The 21,451-nt window shown below is 67.3% G+C and overlaps 1 protein-coding gene across 1 annotated transcript; it reads left to right on the plus strand.

Annotated features, from left to right (window-relative positions):
* The first annotated feature begins 1,617 nt into the window (after positions 1-1,617).
* EPPK1 (epiplakin 1) lies at positions 1,618-20,597 on the plus strand. Its single transcript, XM_044244800.1, has 2 exons — positions 1,618-1,644; positions 6,617-20,597. The coding sequence occupies exon 2, from the start codon at positions 6,669-6,671 to the stop codon at positions 20,238-20,240; it is 13,572 nt and encodes a 4,523-aa protein (XP_044100735.1). The 5' UTR covers positions 1,618-1,644; positions 6,617-6,668; the 3' UTR covers positions 20,241-20,597.
* The last annotated feature ends 854 nt before the right edge of the window (positions 20,598-21,451 follow it).

A 21,451-nucleotide genomic window follows, 5' to 3' on the forward strand; every position in this document is an offset into this window, starting at 1 on the left:
GGTACAAGGGCAAGGATCTGCTCCAGGCCTCTCTCCTTGGCTGGCAGATGGTGTCTTCCCTCTGGGGGTGTCTGCCCAAATCGCCCCTTTTTCCAAGGGTACCAGTCAGGACGGCTGGAGGCCTCGTCTGAACGGATTACATCCGCAACAACCTCCGAGTAAGGTCAGGTTCGGGGGGACTCAGGGCTTAAGACTTCAACAGGTGAACCTGGGGGGAGGGACACAGCTCATCATCGCGAGTAAGGCCTGTCGGTGAGTGCCCAGCAGCATGGTGGGCAGAGGCTGTGTTCCCTCCGGGCTGGGACATGCTGGCCGAGCTCACGCCGCTGCTGGGGATAGCGCCCTCCAGTGGGCGGCAGCAGTCACACAGGATGGCAAGTGCAGGTCACAGAGATGGGGCCCACTGCCTGGGTGAGCGGAGGCTAGCCCCAGGTCCAGGGAGCCTTGGTGAGCAGGTGTGAGTGTGGGTGTGGCAAGCAGGGGTGAGGCCAGAGCCCCTCCCGAAGCAGTCCAGACCCCAGGGCACAGGGACCTGTCAGAGGTGGCTGGCTGGCCCTGAAGGATGTCAGAATGACCCAGCAAAGGTGGGGGCTCGGGGAGCAGGGAGACTGAGCCCCAGGTCAGGGACTGGGGATGGAGGGGCTGCCTGGGGCTCTGCCTTGGGGGGATGAGGGGCACAGCACTACTCTGTCCATCTAAAGTGTCTGGGCGGGGCGCCTGGGTGGCTCAGTGGGTTAAGCGGCTGCCTTCGCTCAGGTCATGATCCCAGCGTCCCGGGATCGAGTCCCACATCGGGCTCCTTGCTCGGCGGGGAGCCTGCTTCTCCCTCTGCCTCTGCCTGCCTCTCTGTCTGCCTGTGCTCGCTCTCTCCCCCTCTCTCTGACAAATAAATAAATAAAATCTTTAAAGTGTCTGGGCAGTCTAAAGGGAGACCAGCCAGGAGATCTATGAGAGGTTCCTGCCCTGGGCCGTGGTCCCCAGCAAGCTGGCCCCCAAGGTTTTGCCCCCGAGGTTTGGGCCTCTAACACCTTGCAGCAGCCCCAGAGGGCAGGTGCTCGGGCTTTCCAGATGTGGTCTAGGTACTCCTGGGCCAACAGGGGACCTCCCATGAGCCAGGTGGGGGCGCTGGACTGATGGGACGGGGCCTGGCCATCTCTCTCAGAAAGGCCTGGGGGAGCGTCTGAGGACACCCCGGCTCAGCCCACACAAGTCCAAGCAGCAGTGGAGGGAGCTGGCCCCAGGGAGCCCGAGAGGCGTCTGGACAGGAGGCGGCAGGGCAGGCCTCCCAGCCCGGCAATGAAGCCTCCGGCACCCCACGCCGGGGCTCTGGGGGAGCGGTCGGCAAGGCGGGGGTTCGACGGAGAGGGCAGCCGCCCTCCACCGTTCGGGGGCCCTTCCTCAACAGGGGTGCTCGCAGGCGGCCTGCCTGCCAGAGGGGTGCGCCCGGGGCGTCGGCCCGGCCCCGCGGGGTTCCGGGCACCTGCCCGCCGCACCCTGCTTCGGGGCGCGCCCCCTGCCCCTGCCCACCCCCACAGGGGCGGGGCCGCGGCGGGGCGGGGCCGGCGGCGCATTTAAACCCCCGGGGCGGGCGCACCGGCCAGCAGCGAGCGACGACAGACTGAGCGCGGGAGCGGGGGGTGGCAGGTAGGACACGGGGGCTGCGGGGAGCGACGCGGAAACCCCTGCGAGGGCGCGGGGCTTGGGTCCCGGGAGGCTGGGGCGGCGGGCGCGGGGAGTGGCCGGAGCTCTGGGCCCGGCTGTTCCCGACCCGGGCCGCTGGCCTCCCTCCGGCCCTGCTGGGCGGGGGGTCCTGGTGACCAGCACCGACGAGGGAGACGCCGCCCGCGGGGATCCTCCCCGACCCCGCGCTTTCCCCCTCCCCGCAGGGCTGGAGGGCGGCTCCAGGTGGGTCCCGCAGGTCAGGTTCCTGGGGGGCGGGGCGGGGGGGGGCACCTTGTAGTGCCGGGCGAGGGGAGGGGGTGCGGACAGTAGGGGCAGGAGTGAGCGGCGCCCGGGCCTCGGAGGGTGCGAGGTAATTAGACTGACAAATTGAGGGGCGGTGCTGCTCCTGGCGGGCGGGGGAGAGGGGGTGGCCCGTTGGGGGAGCTACCTGCTGTGGGGTGGGGGGGGGATGGGTGGGCACAGGGACGCCTGCACCGGGTCAACTCAAGGTCCTTGGGAGGCAGGGTCCGCAGGGGCTCTGTCTTCCCTGTACCCTCCTGTCATGCCGACTTCCGTGGCCGTTGGTCTTTGCTCCGTAGAGGTGGGTGGGACCTTCCTGCAGGTGTCCACAGTCGGGCTAAGGCCGGGATTGCCGCCAGTCTCTGCGGGCCTGAGGCGGCCTGGCCTCCTGCTTCTGTCGCCATGTGGCTCAGGTGGCCTGCGAGCCCGTCCGCTGCCCCTCCCATCCCAGGCTGGGGGGTGGGGGCTGACCTTCAGCAGTGGGGATGGTTGATGGCCCAGGCCCAAGGAATGCAGACTCACCCTGCTCAGGAATTGTCTTCTTCTCCTTTGCCTGGGGCCCACCTGAGATGGGGCCACTCAAGGAAGCCACAGGAAGAGACCCCCCCCCAGATTCCTTTTTCCTTCCTGGAAAATCCGATCAGCTTCTCTCGCCCAGCCCCCAGGCCAGTAGCCCCAAGGCCAGCCCCCATTGGCTGGTGACCCCCTCTCTGGGACACCCATTAATCAGCTTGGCTTCTGTGACATTGGGCTTCTCTGGGCCTCCCACTCTCCCTCTCCCACTCCCCAGGCCCTGGACACAGTCACTTGCCCTGGTCTGTCTCTCCAAGCTCCATACCCCTCCGTCCAGCTGCCTTCCCAGGGTCCCCACTGCAGACTCAGGTACCCACTCCTGGGGTCCTCTTCGGGTCCCACCTGGGCAGGGTCCTGGGAGACTCAGACCAGGCTCAAGGTCACTGTCAGCCAAAGGGGGGAGGAGGGCGTGGCCCGGCTGCCATAGGCACAGGCCTCCCTGGGCCCTCACTTCCTGCTCTCCCGCTCCCTCCGACACCCAGCCCCCCTCCAGCCATGAATGCCCTCTGTGCAGGAAACGGGAGCCTCCTGTTCCCAGAGCATGTACTGGCTCTAGTTTTCTTGTCTAGTGCCTGCCTGGCACTGCCCGCCCCCCAGCACAGCCTGTCTGGCTCCGGGCTGGCTGCCCACGTCCAGGCCAAGGGCCACCCACGGCCCTGATCGCTTGGCTGCTCCCGCCGCACGTGGCCCAGAACACACTTCCCTCACTCTTGCCTGGCGAAAGGCACACTGTCTCCCCCGCCCCATAGCCTTGTTTCTTGGCATCCCTGCTGGGACTGGGGCAGGTCTGGGTGCAGGCGACGCATGGCTCCCTGGGCTCGCACCCCCTCTGAAGGCAGTCCTGGGACCTGGGAACAGGCACATTTTACAAACATGCCCATCCTTGGTGCGGCTGGGCCGCAAAGCATGTGTCCGGGTGGGGCGCCGGGAGCAGAGTCTGCCCGCAGGACCATTAGGTGGTCTCAGGACAGCCCCTGCGGAGGCAGGATGGTGGAGGGGGAGCCAGCCCGCCTGTAATGGAGTCACATTGCCAGGAGGTCAGGGCGGCCCTCACCCACCACCAGCTCCCAGGGGCTTCTCGTCCCGGGAAACCCACGAACTAAGGGTCTCCTCGTTCCCCCACCCGCCCCGACTGCCTGTCTGCTGGGCTTGGTGCGCCCTCAGGAGGGAACACTGTTAGCTGCCAGAACCCGGCGTGGGCCTCTGGGGCCCACCCCTGCCTCCACCCCGTCCCAGACCCCCCTTCTCCTGGCGGTCGGTTCGCTCTTCTTCAGGCTTCTTGGTCCTGGGAGCAGCTGTGGCCGTCGGCGCAGCGGGACCGTCCCGGGTGGAAGCCGTCATCCTCTGGGACGGAGCCCAGAGCCACAAGGACAGAGGGTGGGGTCGTTGGAGGGATGGTGGGGGCTGAGCCTGCTTCCGTCGCTTCACTCCTGGGCCCACGTGGTCCATCTGCGGGGACAGGTGCATCACATTTTAGGAGTACACCCCTCCCGGGGGCTGGGGGTGCCTGGGGGCTGGGGCTCCAGCTCTCAGGACGGTGCTGCCCAGCCTGCCCTCATGGCAGTCTTCACGGTCACTGTCACGGTCACTGTGAAGCCCCACTGGGACCCACATGGCCTTAGACACCCAGCTGACCGCTCAGCCACTGTGATCTTCTCCCGAAGCTTAGCAAACACCACCCGCCACGTGCTCTGGGCTAGCCTCCGCATCTCAAATGCCTGATGCCTGGTGCTACGCTCCACTTGGGTGGGAAGCTGGTGGCTCGAGGCCCTTCCCGGAGCCCAGCTGCCATGGCTAGCCAGGTCGTAGCTCCCCCTACAAAGTCCTGCTCGGTGTCTGTGTGGTCCTGGCCACCCCCACCCCCGCCGTCTGTGCGGCACAGAGCTACTGGGGTCCAGAAGGCTCAGGCCCCACATCTGCGTGTGGGAAGGGAAGGGGACAGGACTCTACCCATACCCGGGGGCTCACAGCAGGGTCCCAAGCCAAGTCGAGGGTGTAGGAAGGGCAACACAATTCCCGAGGGGGCAGAAGTGGGGGCCCTCCGCCGGGGGCCCTCCTTCAGTCTCAGGTGGGGTTGGGCAGCACTTGAAGCGTTCACTGTACTAGATCTGTGTCATCGAAGCCCTGGCTGATTCCGGGCGACTGTGGCAGCTCGGCACCCAGCTCAGCCATGCTGTCCCCTGTCCAGCCCCGGCATGGAGGTCTTCCCATGGAGGTCCCAGCTGCCCAGCCCCTCTGTCACTTGCTGACCCTACCCTGCTCCAGGGCTGGAGGCGGTGGAGAGGGCAGGATCAGGGAAGGTGGTCCTTGCAAGCCGGGAGGCTAAGGGGTGCCTGGAGGCCATAGGCGGGGACATGAGACAGGCTGGCCCGGTGAGGACCCCTGGTGGGACCAGCAGGGGCAGGAGAAGGTGTGAGGGGATTCAGGAGCCGGGCTAGACAGACTGCCTGAGGGAGGACCCTCTACAGAGCACGGGCGGTCGCGGGGGTGCCGCGGAGCCTCAGGGTCTGGGCGTGGGTGTCCAGGAGGCAGCTGGGCCTCCAGGGCGGGCTGGGGGGATGGAGGGCAGTGTGGGGGGCTCCCTGGTTTGGAGCAGACCCTGTCACCGGCAAGAAGGCTGCAGAGCTGTGACCAGAGGCGGGGCAGTCAGATCCAAAATGCATTTCTTGGGTCTGGCAGCCAGAGTCCGAGGTCGCCTCGGGGAGAGCTGCAGAGTGAAGGGGCACAGGCGTCCTGAGCCTTGACCCGCGGCGGGCGTGGGGCAGGGGCGGGAGCTGGTTGGGTTGCCGGGACAGGTGTGGTCGGCCGGCACTGGGGAGGAAGGAGGCTTCTGAGGAAACCGGGTGTGGGCCGGTTCATGGGGTGGGGCGTGGCGGGCTGGAGGCCGTGCCCCCCCAACCCCTCAACCCTCCCCGCCCCCCCCCCCAGCTGCCGTAGCCATTGCCATAGCCTGGGCGGCGCCTCTTATGGTTCCTGGGGCTGGGGCCGGAGGCCGCTTCTGCCCTGGAACCTGGTCCCCTGTGCCTCTGGGCCCCTTGCAGGAGAGCTCCTTCGCCTCCGTCTTCCTGTGCGGAAAGCAGGCCAGGGATTGGGAGCCTCCCTGCTCTGGGGCCGCAGCTGAGTTCAAGCTGCAAAGACCCGATTTCCAAATAAAGCTGGAGTCATAGGTCCTGGAGGTTAGGACTTGGACATTTCTTTTGGGGGGACGTGATTGAACCCCACAGGACAGGGATGGGCGGAGGTGACGCAGGCTCGTGTGCAGGTGCGATGGGGGAGGGGAGGTCAGGCACTTGGCACGACAGGTCCGACCATCGGGGCACAGCCGTGGGGCTGCTGGGGCTCTGAGCCGCCGACCAGGGCCCGGTACCTGGCCATCCCCACAGTCCCTGCTAGACTGGCCCTCGGGCACCAAGTCTTTGCTCTCTCGGGCCTCCGAGGCCGGGTCTGGGGCACAGGGAGGCCGTATCCCAGAGAGCACAGGGGTTGGGGGGCTGGGAGGGCACCGAGTCAGGCTAAGGCAGGAGACTCTGGGGGTTCTGCCTGGAGCCCAGTGGGAGTCTGGGAAAGGAACGGAGGCCAGAGCTGAGGGTCCAGGGTGGAGTGGGGGGGGTGGAGGTGGTGACTGGAAGGGTACTGGTGTCCCTGACCCAGGGGATGGCAGGAGGGGGAGAAAGCTCTTGGGGGCAGAGGGGAGGCCTGGGAGGCTGGGAGGTGTGAATTAGAGGGGGAGGGTGAAGGTGGGAGGGGCCATACCCTGCGGGCTCAGGGCTGACTCTGCCCAGAACATGCAGGCCCCTCTGGCCCAGCCCACACCAGGACCCTGGGGAGGGGGCTGGAAGGTGTTGGGCGGGGACAGAGGCCCACAGAAGAAGAGCCCACATATGCCTGATTGGCCTGAGGTCCCTTATGGTCCCTCCTGGGATCCCACAGGGTGAGGCAAAGGACCTCACATGGCCAGGAGGGCCAGCCATGTCTGGAGGCTGATTCAGGGTTTGGGATGGACCCCTGACTGTTCCCCTCCTGCCTGCCTGGGCCATCCCAGGGCCCCTAATGGAGCCTTTCTGCCCCCCCCCCCCCGCAGGGAGCAGACACAGGGGACTTGGGTGAGTGGATTCTGCACAGCAGGGCCAAGCATGACGAGCGGCCACAGCTCCCCTCCTCTCGATGTCCTGGCCACCAACGGCACCGAGCTGACCATCGTCCCTGAGACCACGAAGGCCATGTTGGGAACCAGCACCTCCTCCGGGCCCCAGGCCAAAAGCATCACTGGGGTACTCGTGGAGGCCTCCAGCCAGGCCCAGAGTCTCTACGCTGCCATGAAGCAGGGCCTCCTGTCCAGTGAGCTCGGGCTGGCTCTGCTGGAGGCCCAGGCCGCCACTGGGGGCCTCGTGGACCCCACCCGGGGCGACTTACTCTCTGTGTCTGAGGCCGTGCGGCAGGGCCTGGTAGGCCTGGGGCTGAAGGAAAGGCTTCTGGCTGCTGAGCAGGCAGTCACTGGGTACCCCGATCCCTATGGTGGCGGGAAGCTGGCCCTCTTCCAGGCCATCGGGAAGGAGGTGATAGGGCGAGCTCAGGGGTACAGCTGGTTGGAGGCCCAGCTGGCCACCGGGGGCCTGGTGGACCCCATTCGGGGTGGGCGAGTGGCCCCAGAGCTGGCCTGCCAGCAGGGCCTCCTGGACCAGGAGACGTGGCGTGTTCTGGCAGAGCGCAAGCCGAGTTCCAGCAGCCCTGGCTTCCAGGACCCCAACACGGGAGAGTGCCTGTCCTACAGCGGTCTGCTGGGCAGGTGTGTGAGAGCCCCTGGCACTGGGCTGGCCGTCCTGCCCCTCAGAACCACGTTCCACACCCTGTGTGGGACAGTGAGCTTGGCAGAGCTGCAGGAGGTGGGCATCCTGGATGGGGAGACCGCCCGGGGCCTTCGGGAGGGCAAGCTGTCCGTGTCGGACGTGAGCGCCCGGGCCGCTGTGAGGCGTTACCTGCAGGGCACGGGCAGTGTGGCCGGGGTTGTCCTGCTGCCCGCTGGCCGCAAGAAGAGCTTCTTCCAGGCTGTCACCGAGCACCTGCTCCCAATGGCCACGGCGCTCCCGCTCTTGGAGGCTCAGGCCGCCACCTGCACACTGGTGGACCCAGGCACTGGCCAGCGGCTGCAGGTGGATGAGGCCGTCAGGTCTGGCCTCCTCGGCCCTGAGCTCCATGGGCAGCTCCTGATGGCCGAGCAGGCGGTGACGGGCTACCACGACCCCTTCAGCGGCACGCGGGTCCCCCTCTTCCAGGCCATGAAAAAGGAGCTGGTGGACAGGTCCCTGGCGCTGCGACTCCTGGATGCCCAGCTGGCCACGGGGGGGCTCGTGTGTCCAGCCCGCAGGCTCCGGCTGCCCCTGGAGGGCGCCCTGCGCTTCGGATGCCTGGACGAAGAAACACAGCGTTGTGTCTCCCGGGCCACTGGCTTCTCGGACCCCAGCACACAGGAGAGCCTTGGCTATGGGCAGCTGATGGCCCGCTGTGTCACCGACCCAGAGACAGGGCTGGCCTTCCTTCCACTCTCAAATGGCAGCCTTGGAGGGGAGCCACAAGGACTCCCGTTCATTGACCACAGCACCCGGCGGGCCTTAAGTGAGGCCACAACCACCGTCTCCGTGGGCCAGTTCCAGGGCCAGCCCGTGTCTCTGTGGGAGCTGCTCTTCTCCGAGCCCATCCCCGCAGAGCAGAGGGCAGCCCTGGCCCAGCGGCACCAGGAGGGCGCCATCTCGGCGGAGGAACTGGCAGCGGCGCTGAGGGCCATCCTTGAACACGCTGCGGCCACGGCCAAGACCACCTTTGCTGGACTGAGGGGGCCCGTGATGCCCGCTGAGCTGCTAGAAGCAGGGATCATCGAGCAGGACATGTACGAGCGTCTGGAGCGAGGCCAGACCACAGCCCGGGAAGTGGGCAGGCTGGACCCTGTGCAGAAATACCTGGAAGGGACCGGGTGCGTTGCTGGCCTGCTGCTGCCCAGCTCCCAGGAGCGGCTCAGCATCTATGAGGCTCGCGGGAGGGGGCTTCTCAGGCATGGCACGGCCCTCATCCTCCTGGAGGCGCAGGCAGCCACGGGCTTCATCCTTGACCCGAAGGAGAACAAGAGATACTCCGTGGAGGAGGCCCTGAGGGCCGGCCTCATCGGGCCCGACGTGTTTGCAAAGCTGCTGTCGGCGGAGCGCGCCGTCACCGGCTACACGGACCCCTACACGGGGGAGCAGATCTCCCTCTTCCAGGCCATGCAGAAGGACCTGATCGTCCGCGACCACGGCCTCCGCCTGCTGGAGGCGCAGATCGCCACGGGCGGCATCATCGACCCCGTGCACAGCCACCGGCTGCCCGTGGACGTGGCCTACCGGCGCGGCTACTTCGACGAGGACATGAACCGCGTCCTGGCGGACCCGAGCGACGACACCAAGGGCTTCTTCGACCCCAACACGCACGAGAACCTGACGTACGTGCAGCTGCTGGAGCGCTGCGTGCTCGACCCCGACACGGGGCTGCGCCTCCTGCCGCTGACCCGCCGGCAGCCGCAGCTGGTGGACGGCACCACCCGGCAGGCCTTCCAGAGCCTGCTGCTGTCCGTGAGGTGCGGGCGGTTCCGGGGACAGAGGGTCTCGGCGTGGGAGCTCTTGAACTCCGAGTGCTGCAGTGAGCCCCAGCGGAGGCGGCTTGTGCGGGACTATCGGCAGCACCGGCTCTCGCTGCCGCAGGTGGCACGGCTGCTGGAGAGAGCGACGGCGAGGTGGGTGGACGTCACGCTGCCCGTGGCCTGCGCGCCGTGGGGCCGAGTCAGCGCCTACCAGCTCTGGGAGGCCCGGATCATCGACCAGGAGCTCCTGGACCGGGTGCTGGAGGGCACCGTGAGCCCCGAGGCGCTCCTCCGCATGGACAGCGTGCGGCAGGCCCTGCGCGGCACCGGGGCCGTGGGCGGCGTGCTGCTGCAGCCCTCTGGCCGGAGGCTCAGCCTCTACACGGCCATGAAGCAGCAGCTGCTGGGCCCAGGCGTGGCACTAGCCCTGCTGGAGGCCCAGGCGGCCACTGGGGCCCTTCTCGACCCCCATGGTCCAGAGCCCCTGTCAGTGGACGAGGCCGTGCGGAGGGGGCTGGTGGGGCCGGAACTGTACAGCAGGCTGAGGCGGGCGGAGAGCGCGGTCACTGGCTGCAGAGACCCCTTTTCTGGGGAGCAGGTATCCTTGTTCCAGGCCATGAAGAAGGGCCTCATCCCTGTAGAGCAGGCTGCCCGCCTCCTGGAGGCCCAGGTGGCCACAGGAGGAGTCATTGACCCCATAGGCCACTACCGCCTCCCCATGCCCATAGCCGCCCAGCGCGGCTACATTGACCAGGAGATAGAGACGGCCTTGTGCGGCTCCCCTGAAACTTTTCCCACGCCAGATGGCCGGGGCCACACCAGCTATGCCCGGCTCCTGGAGCAGTGTGTGAGGGACGAGCCTTCTGGCCTTCATTTCCTGCCCTTGCCCGAAAACGCTGCTGCGGCCCCCACGGACGAACAGGTCCGGGAGACCCTGCAGGCCGTGCAGGGGGCTGAGGACGGCACATCCCTCTGGGAGCTCCTGTGCTCCCACCACTTCTCGGACGAGCAGCGCCAAAGCCTCTTGGAGGACTTCAAGGTGGGAAAAACCACTACCCAGCAGCTCCGGGAGACCGTGCAGAAGTGGGTGCGGGAGGCAGAGCTCCTGGCACAGGCTCAGGTCACAGTGCCCGGCCCCCGGGGGCAGATTCCTGCCGTCTGGCTGCTGGCTGTCGGCATCATCTCCCGGGAGACCCTGGCGGCACTGGCTCAGGGCACGCGATCACCTGCCGAGGTTGCTGGGCAGCCCGCTGTGAAGGCCTGCCTCTGGGGTACGGGCTGTGTGGCCGGTGTGCTGTTGCAGCCGTCGGGGACCAAGGTCAGCATCAGCCAGGCTGTGGCGGACGGCCTCTTGCCTGAGGGCCTGGGCCGAAGGCTGCTGGAGGCCCAGGTGGCATCCGGCTCCCTCATTGACCCCCTGACCAACCAGAGACTCTCTGTGCAAGGTGCCGTCAAAGCCGGCCTGGTGGGGGCGGCCCTGCATGAGCAGCTGCGGCAAGCGGAGAGGGCCGTGGTTGGGTACGCGGATCCCTACTCGGGAGGTTCCCTCTCACTGTGGCAGGCCATGCAGAAGGGGCTAGTGCCCCAAAGCGAGGGCCTCCCCCTCCTACAGGTACAGTTGGCCACGGGGGGTGCCATGGACCCTGTCCACGGGGTGCACCTGCCTGAGGCGGCGGCCTGCAGGCTTGGCCTCCTGGACCAGCAGGTCAGCCAGGGGTTAACCTCCACAGCCGAGGACAGCAAGTTCTTTTTCGACCCCAGCGCCCAGGACACGGTGACATACAGCCAGCTCAAGGAGCGCTGTGTCCTGGACACGGACACCGGCCTGTGGCTGCTTCCGCTCGCCCAGGACAAGGTGCTGAAGGTGGACGAGCACATGGTGGTGGCTCTGAGAGCCATGAAGGTCCCTGTCGGCACCGGCAGGTTCAAAGGCCTCAGCGTGTCACTGTGGGACCTCCTGCACTCAGAGTACGTCGACATCCACACACGGCGGGAGCTGGTGGCCCTTTGCCAGTCTGGGAGGGCCACGGCCCTGCGGCACGTGGCTGCGGCCGTCACTGCCCTGGTTGAGGCCTCAGAGACACAGCCCTCAAAGGTCACCTTTAGAGGACTCCGGAAGCTGGTGTCGGCCAGTGACTTGTTCAGGTCACGGCTGATTGACAAGGAGACGCTGGATGCGCTGACCCAGGGCACAAGGACGGTGCAGGAGGTGACAGAGAGGAGCGGTGTGAGGCAGTACCTAGAGGGAGGCAACTTCATTGCCGGGGTCCTTGTCCAGGGCACGAGGGAGAAGATGAGCATCTCCGAGGCCCTGAGGAGGGGCATCCTGCGGCCTGGCACGGCCCTGGTGCTCCTGGAGGCACAGGCAGCCACGGGCTTCATCATTGACCCCGTGCGTAACCAGAGGCTGACCGTGGAGGAGGCGTTCGCGGCAGGGATGTTTGGCAGGGAGACCTACCAGAAGCTGCTGTCGGCAGAGCGTGCCGTCACCGGCTACACCGACCCGTACACGGGGGAGCAGATCTCCCTCTTCCAGGCCATGCAGAAGGACCTGATCGTCCGCGACCACGGCATCCGCCTGCTGGAGGCACAGATCGCCACGGGCGGCATCATCGACCCCGTGCACAGCCACCGGCTGCCCGTGGACGTGGCCTACCGGCGCGGCTACTTCGACGAGGACATGAACCGCGTCCTGGCGGACCCGAGCGACGACACCAAGGGCTTCTTCGACCCCAACACGCACGAGAACCTCACGTACCTGCAGCTCCTGGAGCGCTGCGTGGAGGACCCCGACACGGGGCTCTACATGCTGCAAATTGTGAAGAAAGGAGAAACCTATGTTTATATCGACGAAGCCACAAGACAACAGCTCAAGTCCCAAACCATAAAAATGCAAGTGGGGAGGTTTGCCAATCAGACAGTCTCCTTCTGGGACCTGCTGTCCTCTCCGTACTTCACAGAGGAAAGGAAACGGGAGCTCATCCACGAGTACAGAGTCCAGAACACATCCCTAGAGAAGCTGCTGGAGATCATCACCGCGGCAGTGCAAGAAACAGAGAATCGGTACCAAGGCATGAAGCTGACAGCCATTGGTGGGGAGGTGACTGCCGCCGAGCTGTTCAACTCTGAAATCCTCGATGAAAAGACCCTGGATGCCCTGCCTGGGGAGACATCGGGGGTGCTGGATCTCAGCAGGCTGGTGCAAGTGAGGCCCTATGTGGAAGGTACCGGCTGCATCGCGGGGGTGGTGCTACCCTCCACCCAAGAGGCAATGAGCTTTTATGAAGCCAGGAGGGAGGGACTCATCCCCATGGGGTTTGCGGCTCAGCTCCTGGAGGCCCAGGCAGCCACAGGCTTTCTCCTGGATCCCGGCAGCTGCAAGAAGTTCTCTGTGCAGCAGGCCTTGGCTGAGGGCCTGGTGGGTGAGGACCTGCAGACGAGGCTCCTAGAGGCTGAGAAGGCCGCCCTAGGCTATGCAGACCCAGCCACGGGAGACACAATCTCCCTGTTCCAGGCAATGCAGAGGAAGATTGTCCAAAGAGAGGAAGCGCTGAGAATGCTGGAGGTCCAGGTGGCCACGGGGGGCGTCATCGACCCCCTGCACCACCACCGCCTCCCACTGCACGTGGCCTACAGACGCGGCTGTCTGCACCCGGACATCTACCCGCTCATTGCAGATCAGAACCGCATGAAGAAAAGGTTTGTGGATCCAAACACTCAGGAGAGGGTCACATACCAACAGCTGCAGGAAAGGAGCCAAAAAGGAGCAGGGACAGGCTGGGCTCTCTTCCAGCTAGTCCGTGAAAGCCAGAGCACTGCCTATGTTGACGAGGCCACGAGGAGGGCCCTGGAGGCCGAGAAAGTGGAGGTCCCAGTTGGAAGGTACAAGGACCAGAGGCCGTCGCTGTGGGAGCTGCTCAACTCGGAGTACGTAACTCACGAGACGAAACTCCAGCTGGTGAGGGACTATAAAAGAGACACGGCCAGGGCAATGGACAAGGTAGTGAACATAATTTTAGAATTAATAGAGAAGAAAGAAAAAAACAAAAAGGAGCTATGGTTCCCAGGGATCAGAAAACACATCACTGCTTCAGAACTCCTCCAAGCAGATATCCTCAGCAAAGAGGTGTTGGAGGACCTGGCCCAGGGTACCAGGACGCCGCAGGAGGTGACGGAGATGGACTCGGTCAAGCGCTACCTGCAGGGCACGAGCTGCATCGCGGGCGTGCTGGTGCCCGCCAAGGACGAGCCCGGGCGGCAGGAGAAGATGAGCATCTACCAGGCCATGTGGAAGGGCGTCCTGCGGCCCGGCACGGCCCTGGTGCTCCTGGAGGCCCAGGCGGCCACGGGCTTCGTCATCGACCCCGTGCGCAACCAGAGGCTGACCGTGGAGGAGGCGGTGGCCGCGGGCGTGGTGGGCGGCGAGATCCGGGAGAAGCTGCTGTCGGCGGAGCGCGCCGTCACCGGCTACACCGACCCGTACACGGGGGAGCAGATCTCCCTCTTCCAGGCCATGCAGAAGGACCTGATCGTCCGCGACCACGGCATCCGCCTGCTGGAGGCGCAGATCGCCACGGGCGGCATCATCGACCCCGTGCACAGCCACCGGCTGCCCGTGGACGTGGCCTACCGGCGCGGCTACTTCGACGAGGACATGAACCGCGTCCTGGCGGACCCGAGCGACGACACCAAGGGCTTCTTCGACCCCAACACGCACGAGAACCTGACGTACGTGCAGCTGCTGGAGCGCTGCGTGCTCGACCCCGACACGGGGCTCTACATGCTGCAGCTGGCCGGCCGGGGCTCCGCCGTGCACCAGCTGAGCAAGGAGCTGCGCGGCGCCCTGCGTGACGCCCGCGTGGCGCCGGGCCACGGCGTGCTCCAGGGCCAGAGCGTCTCCATCTGGGAGCTCCTGTTCTACCGGGAGGTGCCCGAGGGCCTGCGGCAGGACCTGCTGCGCCGGTACGGGGCGGGCGCGCTGACGGTGCAGGAGGTGGGCGCGGCCCTCACCTCGCTGCTGGCCCGTGCCAGCGCCGACGGGAGCGGGAGCCCCAGCCCGGTTCCCCCGGACCCCCGCGGGGCCCTGCGTGCCGCCACCATGGAGGTCAAGGTGGGCCGCCTGCGGGGGCCGGCGGTGCCCGTGTGGGACGTGCTGGCGTCCAGCTACGTGAGCGGCGCCACGCGGGAGCAGCTGCTGGCCGGCTTCGGCTCGGGGACGCTGGGCTTGCCGGCGCTGACCCGCAGGCTGACCACCATCGTCGAGGAGGCGGAGGCGGCCGGCGGGCCCGATCGCGGGCCGGAGGAGGCCGCCCGCGGGCCGCAGGAGGGCCGGCCAGCTGGGCGAGGTGGCGGGGACGGCGACGGGGGGCCCTCCCCGGGCCCGGCCCCCGCCGAGCCCACCGCCGGCGGCCCCCAGGAGCAGGCCCTGCGTGCCGTCCCCATGGAGGTGCGCGTCGGCCAGTTCCGGGGGCGGCGGCCCTCCGTGTGGGACGTCCTCTTCTCCTCCTACCTGAGCCGGGCCCGCCGGGACGAGCTCCTGGCCCAGCACGCGGCCGGCGCCCTGGCCGTGCCGGCCCTGGTCGCCATCCTCACCCAGGCCATCGAGGAGGCGGAGGAGCGGCTGAGCAAGGTGTCCTTCCCGGGCCTGAGGCGCCAGGTGTCCGCCTCCGAGCTGCACACGTCCGGGATCCTGGGCCCCGAGACCCTGCGGGACCTGGCCCAGGGCACCAGGACGCCGCAGGAGGTGACGGAGATGGACTCGGTCAAGCGCTACCTGCAGGGCACGAGCTGCATCGCGGGCGTGCTGGTGCCCGCCAAGGACGAGCCCGGGCGGCAGGAGAAGATGAGCATCTACCAGGCCATGTGGAAGGGCGTCCTGCGGCCCGGCACGGCCCTGGTGCTCCTGGAGGCCCAGGCGGCCACGGGCTTCGTCATCGACCCCGTGCGCAACCAGAGGCTGACCGTGGAGGAGGCGGTGGCCGCGGGCGTGGTGGGCGGCGAGATCCGGGAGAAGCTGCTGTCGGCGGAGCGCGCCGTCACCGGCTACACCGACCCGTACACGGGGGAGCAGATCTCCCTCTTCCAGGCCATGCAGAAGGACCTGATCGTCCGCGACCACGGCATCCGCCTGCTGGAGGCGCAGATCGCCACGGGCGGCATCATCGACCCCGTGCACAGCCACCGGCTGCCCGTGGACGTGGCCTACCGGCGCGGCTACTTCGACGAGGACATGAACCGCGTCCTGGCGGACCCGAGCGACGACACCAAGGGCTTCTTCGACCCCAACACGCACGAGAACCTGACGTACGTGCAGCTGCTGGAGCGCTGCGTGCTCGACCCCGACACGGGGCTCTACATGCTGCAGCTGGCCGGCCGGGGCTCCGCCGTGCACCAGCTGAGCGAGGAGCTGCGCGGCGCCCTGCGTGACGCCCGCGTGGCGCCGGGCCACGGCGTGCTCCAGGGCCAGAGCGTCTCCATCTGGGAGCTCCTGTTCTACCGGGAGGTGCCCGAGGGCCTGCGGCAGGACCTGCTGCGCCGGTACGGGGCGGGCGCGCTGACGGTGCAGGAGGTGGGCGCGGCCCTCACCTCGCTGCTGGCCCGTGCCAGCGCCGACGGGAGCGGGAGCCCCAGCCCGGTTCCCCCGGACCCCCGCGGGGCCCTGCGTGCCGCCACCATGGAGGTCAAGGTGGGCCGCCTGCGGGGGCCGGCGGTGCCCGTGTGGGACGTGCTGGCGTCCAGCTACGTGAGCGGCGCCACGCGGGAGCAGCTGCTGGCCGGCTTCGGCTCGGGGACGCTGGGCTTGCCGGCGCTGACCCGCAGGCTGACCACCATCGTCGAGGAGGCGGAGGCGGCCGGCGGGCCCGATCGCGGGCCGGAGGAGGCCGCCCGCGGGCCGCAGGAGGGCCGGCCAGCCGGGCGAGGTGGCGGGGACGGCGACGGGGGGCCCTCCCCGGGCCCGGCCCCCGCCGAGCCCACCGCCGGCGGCCCCCAGGAGCAGGCCCTGCGTGCCGTCCCCATGGAGGTGCGCGTCGGCCAGTTCCGGGGGCGGCGGCCCTCCGTGTGGGACGTCCTCTTCTCCTCCTACCTGAGCCGGGCCCGCCGGGACGAGCTCCTGGCCCAGCACGCGGCCGGCGCCCTGGCCGTGCCGGCCCTGGTCGCCGTCCTCACCCAGGCCATCGAGGAGGCGGAGGAGCGGCTGAGCAAGGTGTCCTTCCCGGGCCTGAGGCGCCAGGTGTCCGCCTCCGAGCTGCACACGTCCGGGATCCTGGGCCCCGAGACCCTGCGGGACCTGGCCCAGGGCACCAGGACGCCGCAGGAGGTGACGGAGATGGACTCGGTCAAGCGCTACCTGCAGGGCACGAGCTGCATCGCGGGCGTGCTGGTGCCCGCCAAGGACGAGCCCGGGCGGCAGGAGAAGATGAGCATCTACCAGGCCATGTGGAAGGGCGTCCTGCGGCCCGGCACGGCCCTGGTGCTCCTGGAGGCCCAGGCGGCCACGGGCTTCGTCATCGACCCCGTGCGCAACCAGAGGCTGACCGTGGAGGAGGCGGTGGCCGCGGGCGTGGTGGGCGGCGAGATCCGGGAGAAGCTGCTGTCGGCGGAGCGCGCCGTCACCGGCTACACCGACCCGTACACGGGGGAGCAGATCTCCCTCTTCCAGGCCATGCAGAAGGACCTGATCGTCCGCGACCACGGCATCCGCCTGCTGGAGGCGCAGATCGCCACGGGCGGCATCATCGACCCCGTGCACAGCCACCGGCTGCCCGTGGACGTGGCCTACCGGCGCGGCTACTTCGACGAGGACATGAACCGCGTCCTGGCGGACCCGAGCGACGACACCAAGGGCTTCTTCGACCCCAACACGCACGAGAACCTGACGTACGTGCAGCTGCTGGAGCGCTGCGTGCTCGACCCCGACACGGGGCTCTACATGCTGCAGCTGGCCGGCCGGGGCTCCGCCGTGCACCAGCTGAGCGAGGAGCTGCGCGGCGCCCTGCGTGACGCCCGCGTGGCGCCGGGCCACGGCGTGCTCCAGGGCCAGAGCGTCTCCATCTGGGAGCTCCTGTTCTACCGGGAGGTGCCCGAGGGCCTGCGGCAGGACCTGCTGCGCCGGTACGGGGCGGGCGCGCTGACGGTGCAGGAGGTGGGCGCGGCCCTCACCTCGCTGCTGGCCCGTGCCAGCGCCGACGGGAGCGGGAGCCCCAGCCCGGTTCCCCCGGACCCCCGCGGGGCCCTGCGTGCCGCCACCATGGAGGTCAAGGTGGGCCGCCTGCGGGGGCCGGCGGTGCCCGTGTGGGACGTGCTGGCGTCCAGCTACGTGAGCGGCGCCACGCGGGAGCAGCTGCTGGCCGGCTTCGGCTCGGGGACGCTGGGCTTGCCGGCGCTGACCCGCAGGCTGACCACCATCGTCGAGGAGGCGGAGGCGGCCGGCGGGCCCGATCGCGGGCCGGAGGAGGCCGCCCGCGGGCCGCAGGAGGGCCGGCCAGCCGGGCGAGGTGGCGGGGACGGCGACGGGGGGCCCTCCCCGGGCCCGGCCCCCGCCGAGCCCACCGCCGGCGGCCCCCAGGAGCAGGCCCTGCGTGCCGTCCCCATGGAGGTGCGCGTCGGCCAGTTCCGGGGGCGGCGGCCCTCCGTGTGGGACGTCCTCTTCTCCTCCTACCTGAGCCGGGCCCGCCGGGACGAGCTCCTGGCCCAGCACGCGGCCGGCGCCCTGGCCGTGCCGGCCCTGGTCGCCGTCCTCACCCAGGCCATCGAGGAGGCGGAGGAGCGGCTGAGCAAGGTGTCCTTCCCGGGCCTGAGGCGCCAGGTGTCCGCCTCCGAGCTGCACACGTCCGGGATCCTGGGCCCCGAGACCCTGCGGGACCTGGCCCAGGGCACCAGGACGCCGCAGGAGGTGACGGAGATGGACTCGGTCAAGCGCTACCTGCAGGGCACGAGCTGCATCGCGGGCGTGCTGGTGCCCGCCAAGGACGAGCCCGGGCGGCAGGAGAAGATGAGCATCTACCAGGCCATGTGGAAGGGCGTCCTGCGGCCCGGCACGGCCCTGGTGCTCCTGGAGGCCCAGGCGGCCACGGGCTTCGTCATCGACCCCGTGCGCAACCAGAGGCTGACCGTGGAGGAGGCGGTGGCCGCGGGCGTGGTGGGCGGCGAGATCCGGGAGAAGCTGCTGTCGGCGGAGCGCGCCGTCACCGGCTACACCGACCCGTACACGGGGGAGCAGATCTCCCTCTTCCAGGCCATGCAGAAGGACCTGATCGTCCGCGACCACGGCATCCGCCTGCTGGAGGCGCAGATCGCCACGGGCGGCATCATCGACCCCGTGCACAGCCACCGGCTGCCCGTGGACGTGGCCTACCGGCGCGGCTACTTCGACGAGGACATGAACCGCGTCCTGGCGGACCCGAGCGACGACACCAAGGGCTTCTTCGACCCCAACACGCACGAGAACCTGACGTACGTGCAGCTGCTGGAGCGCTGCGTGCTCGACCCCGACACGGGGCTCTACATGCTGCAGCTGGCCGGCCGGGGCTCCGCCGTGCACCAGCTGAGCGAGGAGCTGCGCGGCGCCCTGCGTGACGCCCGCGTGGCGCCGGGCCACGGCGTGCTCCAGGGCCAGAGCGTCTCCATCTGGGAGCTCCTGTTCTACCGGGAGGTGCCCGAGGGCCTGCGGCAGGACCTGCTGCGCCGGTACGGGGCGGGCGCGCTGACGGTGCAGGAGGTGGGCGCGGCCCTCACCTCGCTGCTGGCCCGTGCCAGCGCCGACGGGAGCGGGAGCCCCAGCCCGGTTCCCCCGGACCCCCGCGGGGCCCTGCGTGCCGCCACCATGGAGGTCAAGGTGGGCCGCCTGCGGGGGCCGGCGGTGCCCGTGTGGGACGTGCTGGCGTCCAGCTACGTGAGCGGCGCCACGCGGGAGCAGCTGCTGGCCGGCTTCGGCTCGGGGACGCTGGGCTTGCCGGCGCTGACCCGCAGGCTGACCACCATCGTCGAGGAGGCGGAGGCGGCCGGCGGGCCCGATCGCGGGCCGGAGGAGGCCGCCCGCGGGCCGCAGGAGGGCCGGCCAGCCGGGCGAGGTGGCGGGGACGGCGACGGGGGGCCCTCCCCGGGCCCGGCCCCCGCCGAGCCCACTGCCGGCGGCCCCCAGGAGCAGGCCCTGCGTGCCGTCCCCATGGAGGTGCGCGTCGGCCAGTTCCGGGGGCGGCGGCCCTCCGTGTGGGACGTCCTCTTCTCCTCCTACCTGAGCCGGGCCCGCCGGGACGAGCTCCTGGCCCAGCACGCGGCCGGCGCCCTGGCCGTGCCGGCCCTGGTCGCCGTCCTCACCCAGGCCATCGAGGAGGCGGAGGAGCGGCTGAGCAAGGTGTCCTTCCCGGGCCTGAGGCGCCAGGTGTCCGCCTCCGAGCTGCACACGTCCGGGATCCTGGGCCCCGAGACCCTGCGGGACCTGGCCCAGGGCACCAGGACGCCGCAGGAGGTGACGGAGATGGACTCGGTCAAGCGCTACCTGCAGGGCACGAGCTGCATCGCGGGCGTGCTGGTGCCCGCCAAGGACGAGCCCGGGCGGCAGGAGAAGATGAGCATCTACCAGGCCATGTGGAAGGGCGTCCTGCGGCCCGGCACGGCCCTGGTGCTCCTGGAGGCCCAGGCGGCCACGGGCTTCGTCATCGACCCCGTGCGCAACCAGAGGCTGACCGTGGAGGAGGCGGTGGCCGCGGGCGTGGTGGGCGGCGAGATCCGGGAGAAGCTGCTGTCGGCGGAGCGCGCCGTCACCGGCTACACCGACCCGTACACGGGGGAGCAGATCTCCCTCTTCCAGGCCATGCAGAAGGACCTGATCGTCCGCGACCACGGCATCCGCCTGCTGGAGGCGCAGATCGCCACGGGCGGCATCATCGACCCCGTGCACAGCCACCGGCTGCCCGTGGACGTGGCCTACCGGCGCGGCTACTTCGACGAGGACATGAACCGCGTCCTGGCGGACCCGAGCGACGACACCAAGGGCTTCTTCGACCCCAACACGCACGAGAACCTGACGTACGTGCAGCTTCTCAAGAGAGCTACTCTTGACCCAGAGACCGGGCTGCTATTTCTGTCTCTTAGTTGAGTTAGGATGGTTTTCCTTTGTATTGTGTGGTTTATGGCCATAATGCTGTATTTCCACAATGTCCAAAATTCCCAATCTTTTTTGGTTCATGTGTCTCCCTTGTTTTCTGTGTCTGTTGACAAAGCAATCACTTCCAGTCTCTCCAGTGTCCTCGTGTTTTCCATCCCGTGGTAATAGGAGCACAGGCTCCTTCTCGCTATTTACATGTAGGTGCCTGCAGTGTCTACCTGTGAAATTTTAGTCAGTGTATCGGTGTAGATATTGTAAACTTTTCTGATAAACTTTGTTGCAGCTTCCGCTCTCTGCTCAAAAGGGAGCTTGCTTCCTCCTCTCTCTGCCTGCCTCTCTGCCTACTTGTGATCTTTGTCTATCAAATAAATAAATAAAATCTTTTATTAAAAAAATAAACTTTGTTACTATTGGATTTAAGAGGTCTTTTCTTTTGCTTTTGTTTTTTTTTTTGGCAATGGTTGTTCTCCTGTGTTCATTAAATGCATTCCCATACGTTTCAGAGGTGGTGTCCTGCTTGTGGACTCATTTCCTTTTTGTCAGTGGTCCGCGGCTCTTGGGGTTCTTCTTGGTGGCTGTGCTCTGTGCTGTGTGCCCTGTGAAGGCTCTGTCTGAAGCTGTTTCTTGGACCTGTCTCGTGTTGCGTGTGTCCTCTCATGGGTTGTGTGGCTAGCACAGTGCACCCTCTATTCTTTATAATTTACAGAGAAAGGTTCATGTTTATATACAAAGGTCTTTTCTTTCTTTCTTTCTTTTTTTTTTTTTTAAGAAACAAGCCCTTTCCTCCCAGCTGGGCTTACAGGTTGTTTTGTTTTTTGTTTTTTTAAGATTTTACTTATTATTTCCCAGAGAGAGACACAGGGTGAGAGAACACAACCAGGGGGAGCAGCAGAGGGAGAAGCAGTCTCCCCACTGAGCAGGGATCCCAAAGCGGGGCTCGATCCCAGGACCTCAGGATCATGACCCGAGCCGAAGGCAGACACTGAATGACTGAGCCACCCAGAAACCCCCACAAAGGTGTCTTCAGATTTTTGAGTGTTCAGATGTTTTAAATGTAGAGATAAGACAGTAAACAATTTTTTTTTAAGAACCACGGTACAAACGTAGGGCAGCAGGGAGCTGCACGTAGAATAGTCTGTGTGAATGGTGCAGGTCTTAGAGTGTGAGCCCTGGAAGGTTCTAGAACTTCTGTCCTTAATTGA

Source organism: Neovison vison, chromosome 4 (assembly GCF_020171115.1).
Source record: "Neovison vison isolate M4711 chromosome 4, ASM_NN_V1, whole genome shotgun sequence".
Lineage (NCBI taxonomy): Eukaryota > Metazoa > Chordata > Mammalia > Carnivora > Mustelidae > Neogale > Neogale vison.

Coding starts and splice junctions, on each gene's coding strand:
- EPPK1 (XM_044244800.1), top strand. CDS start 6,669: ATGACGAGCGGCCACAGCTCCCCTCCTCTCGATGTCCTGGCCACCAAC.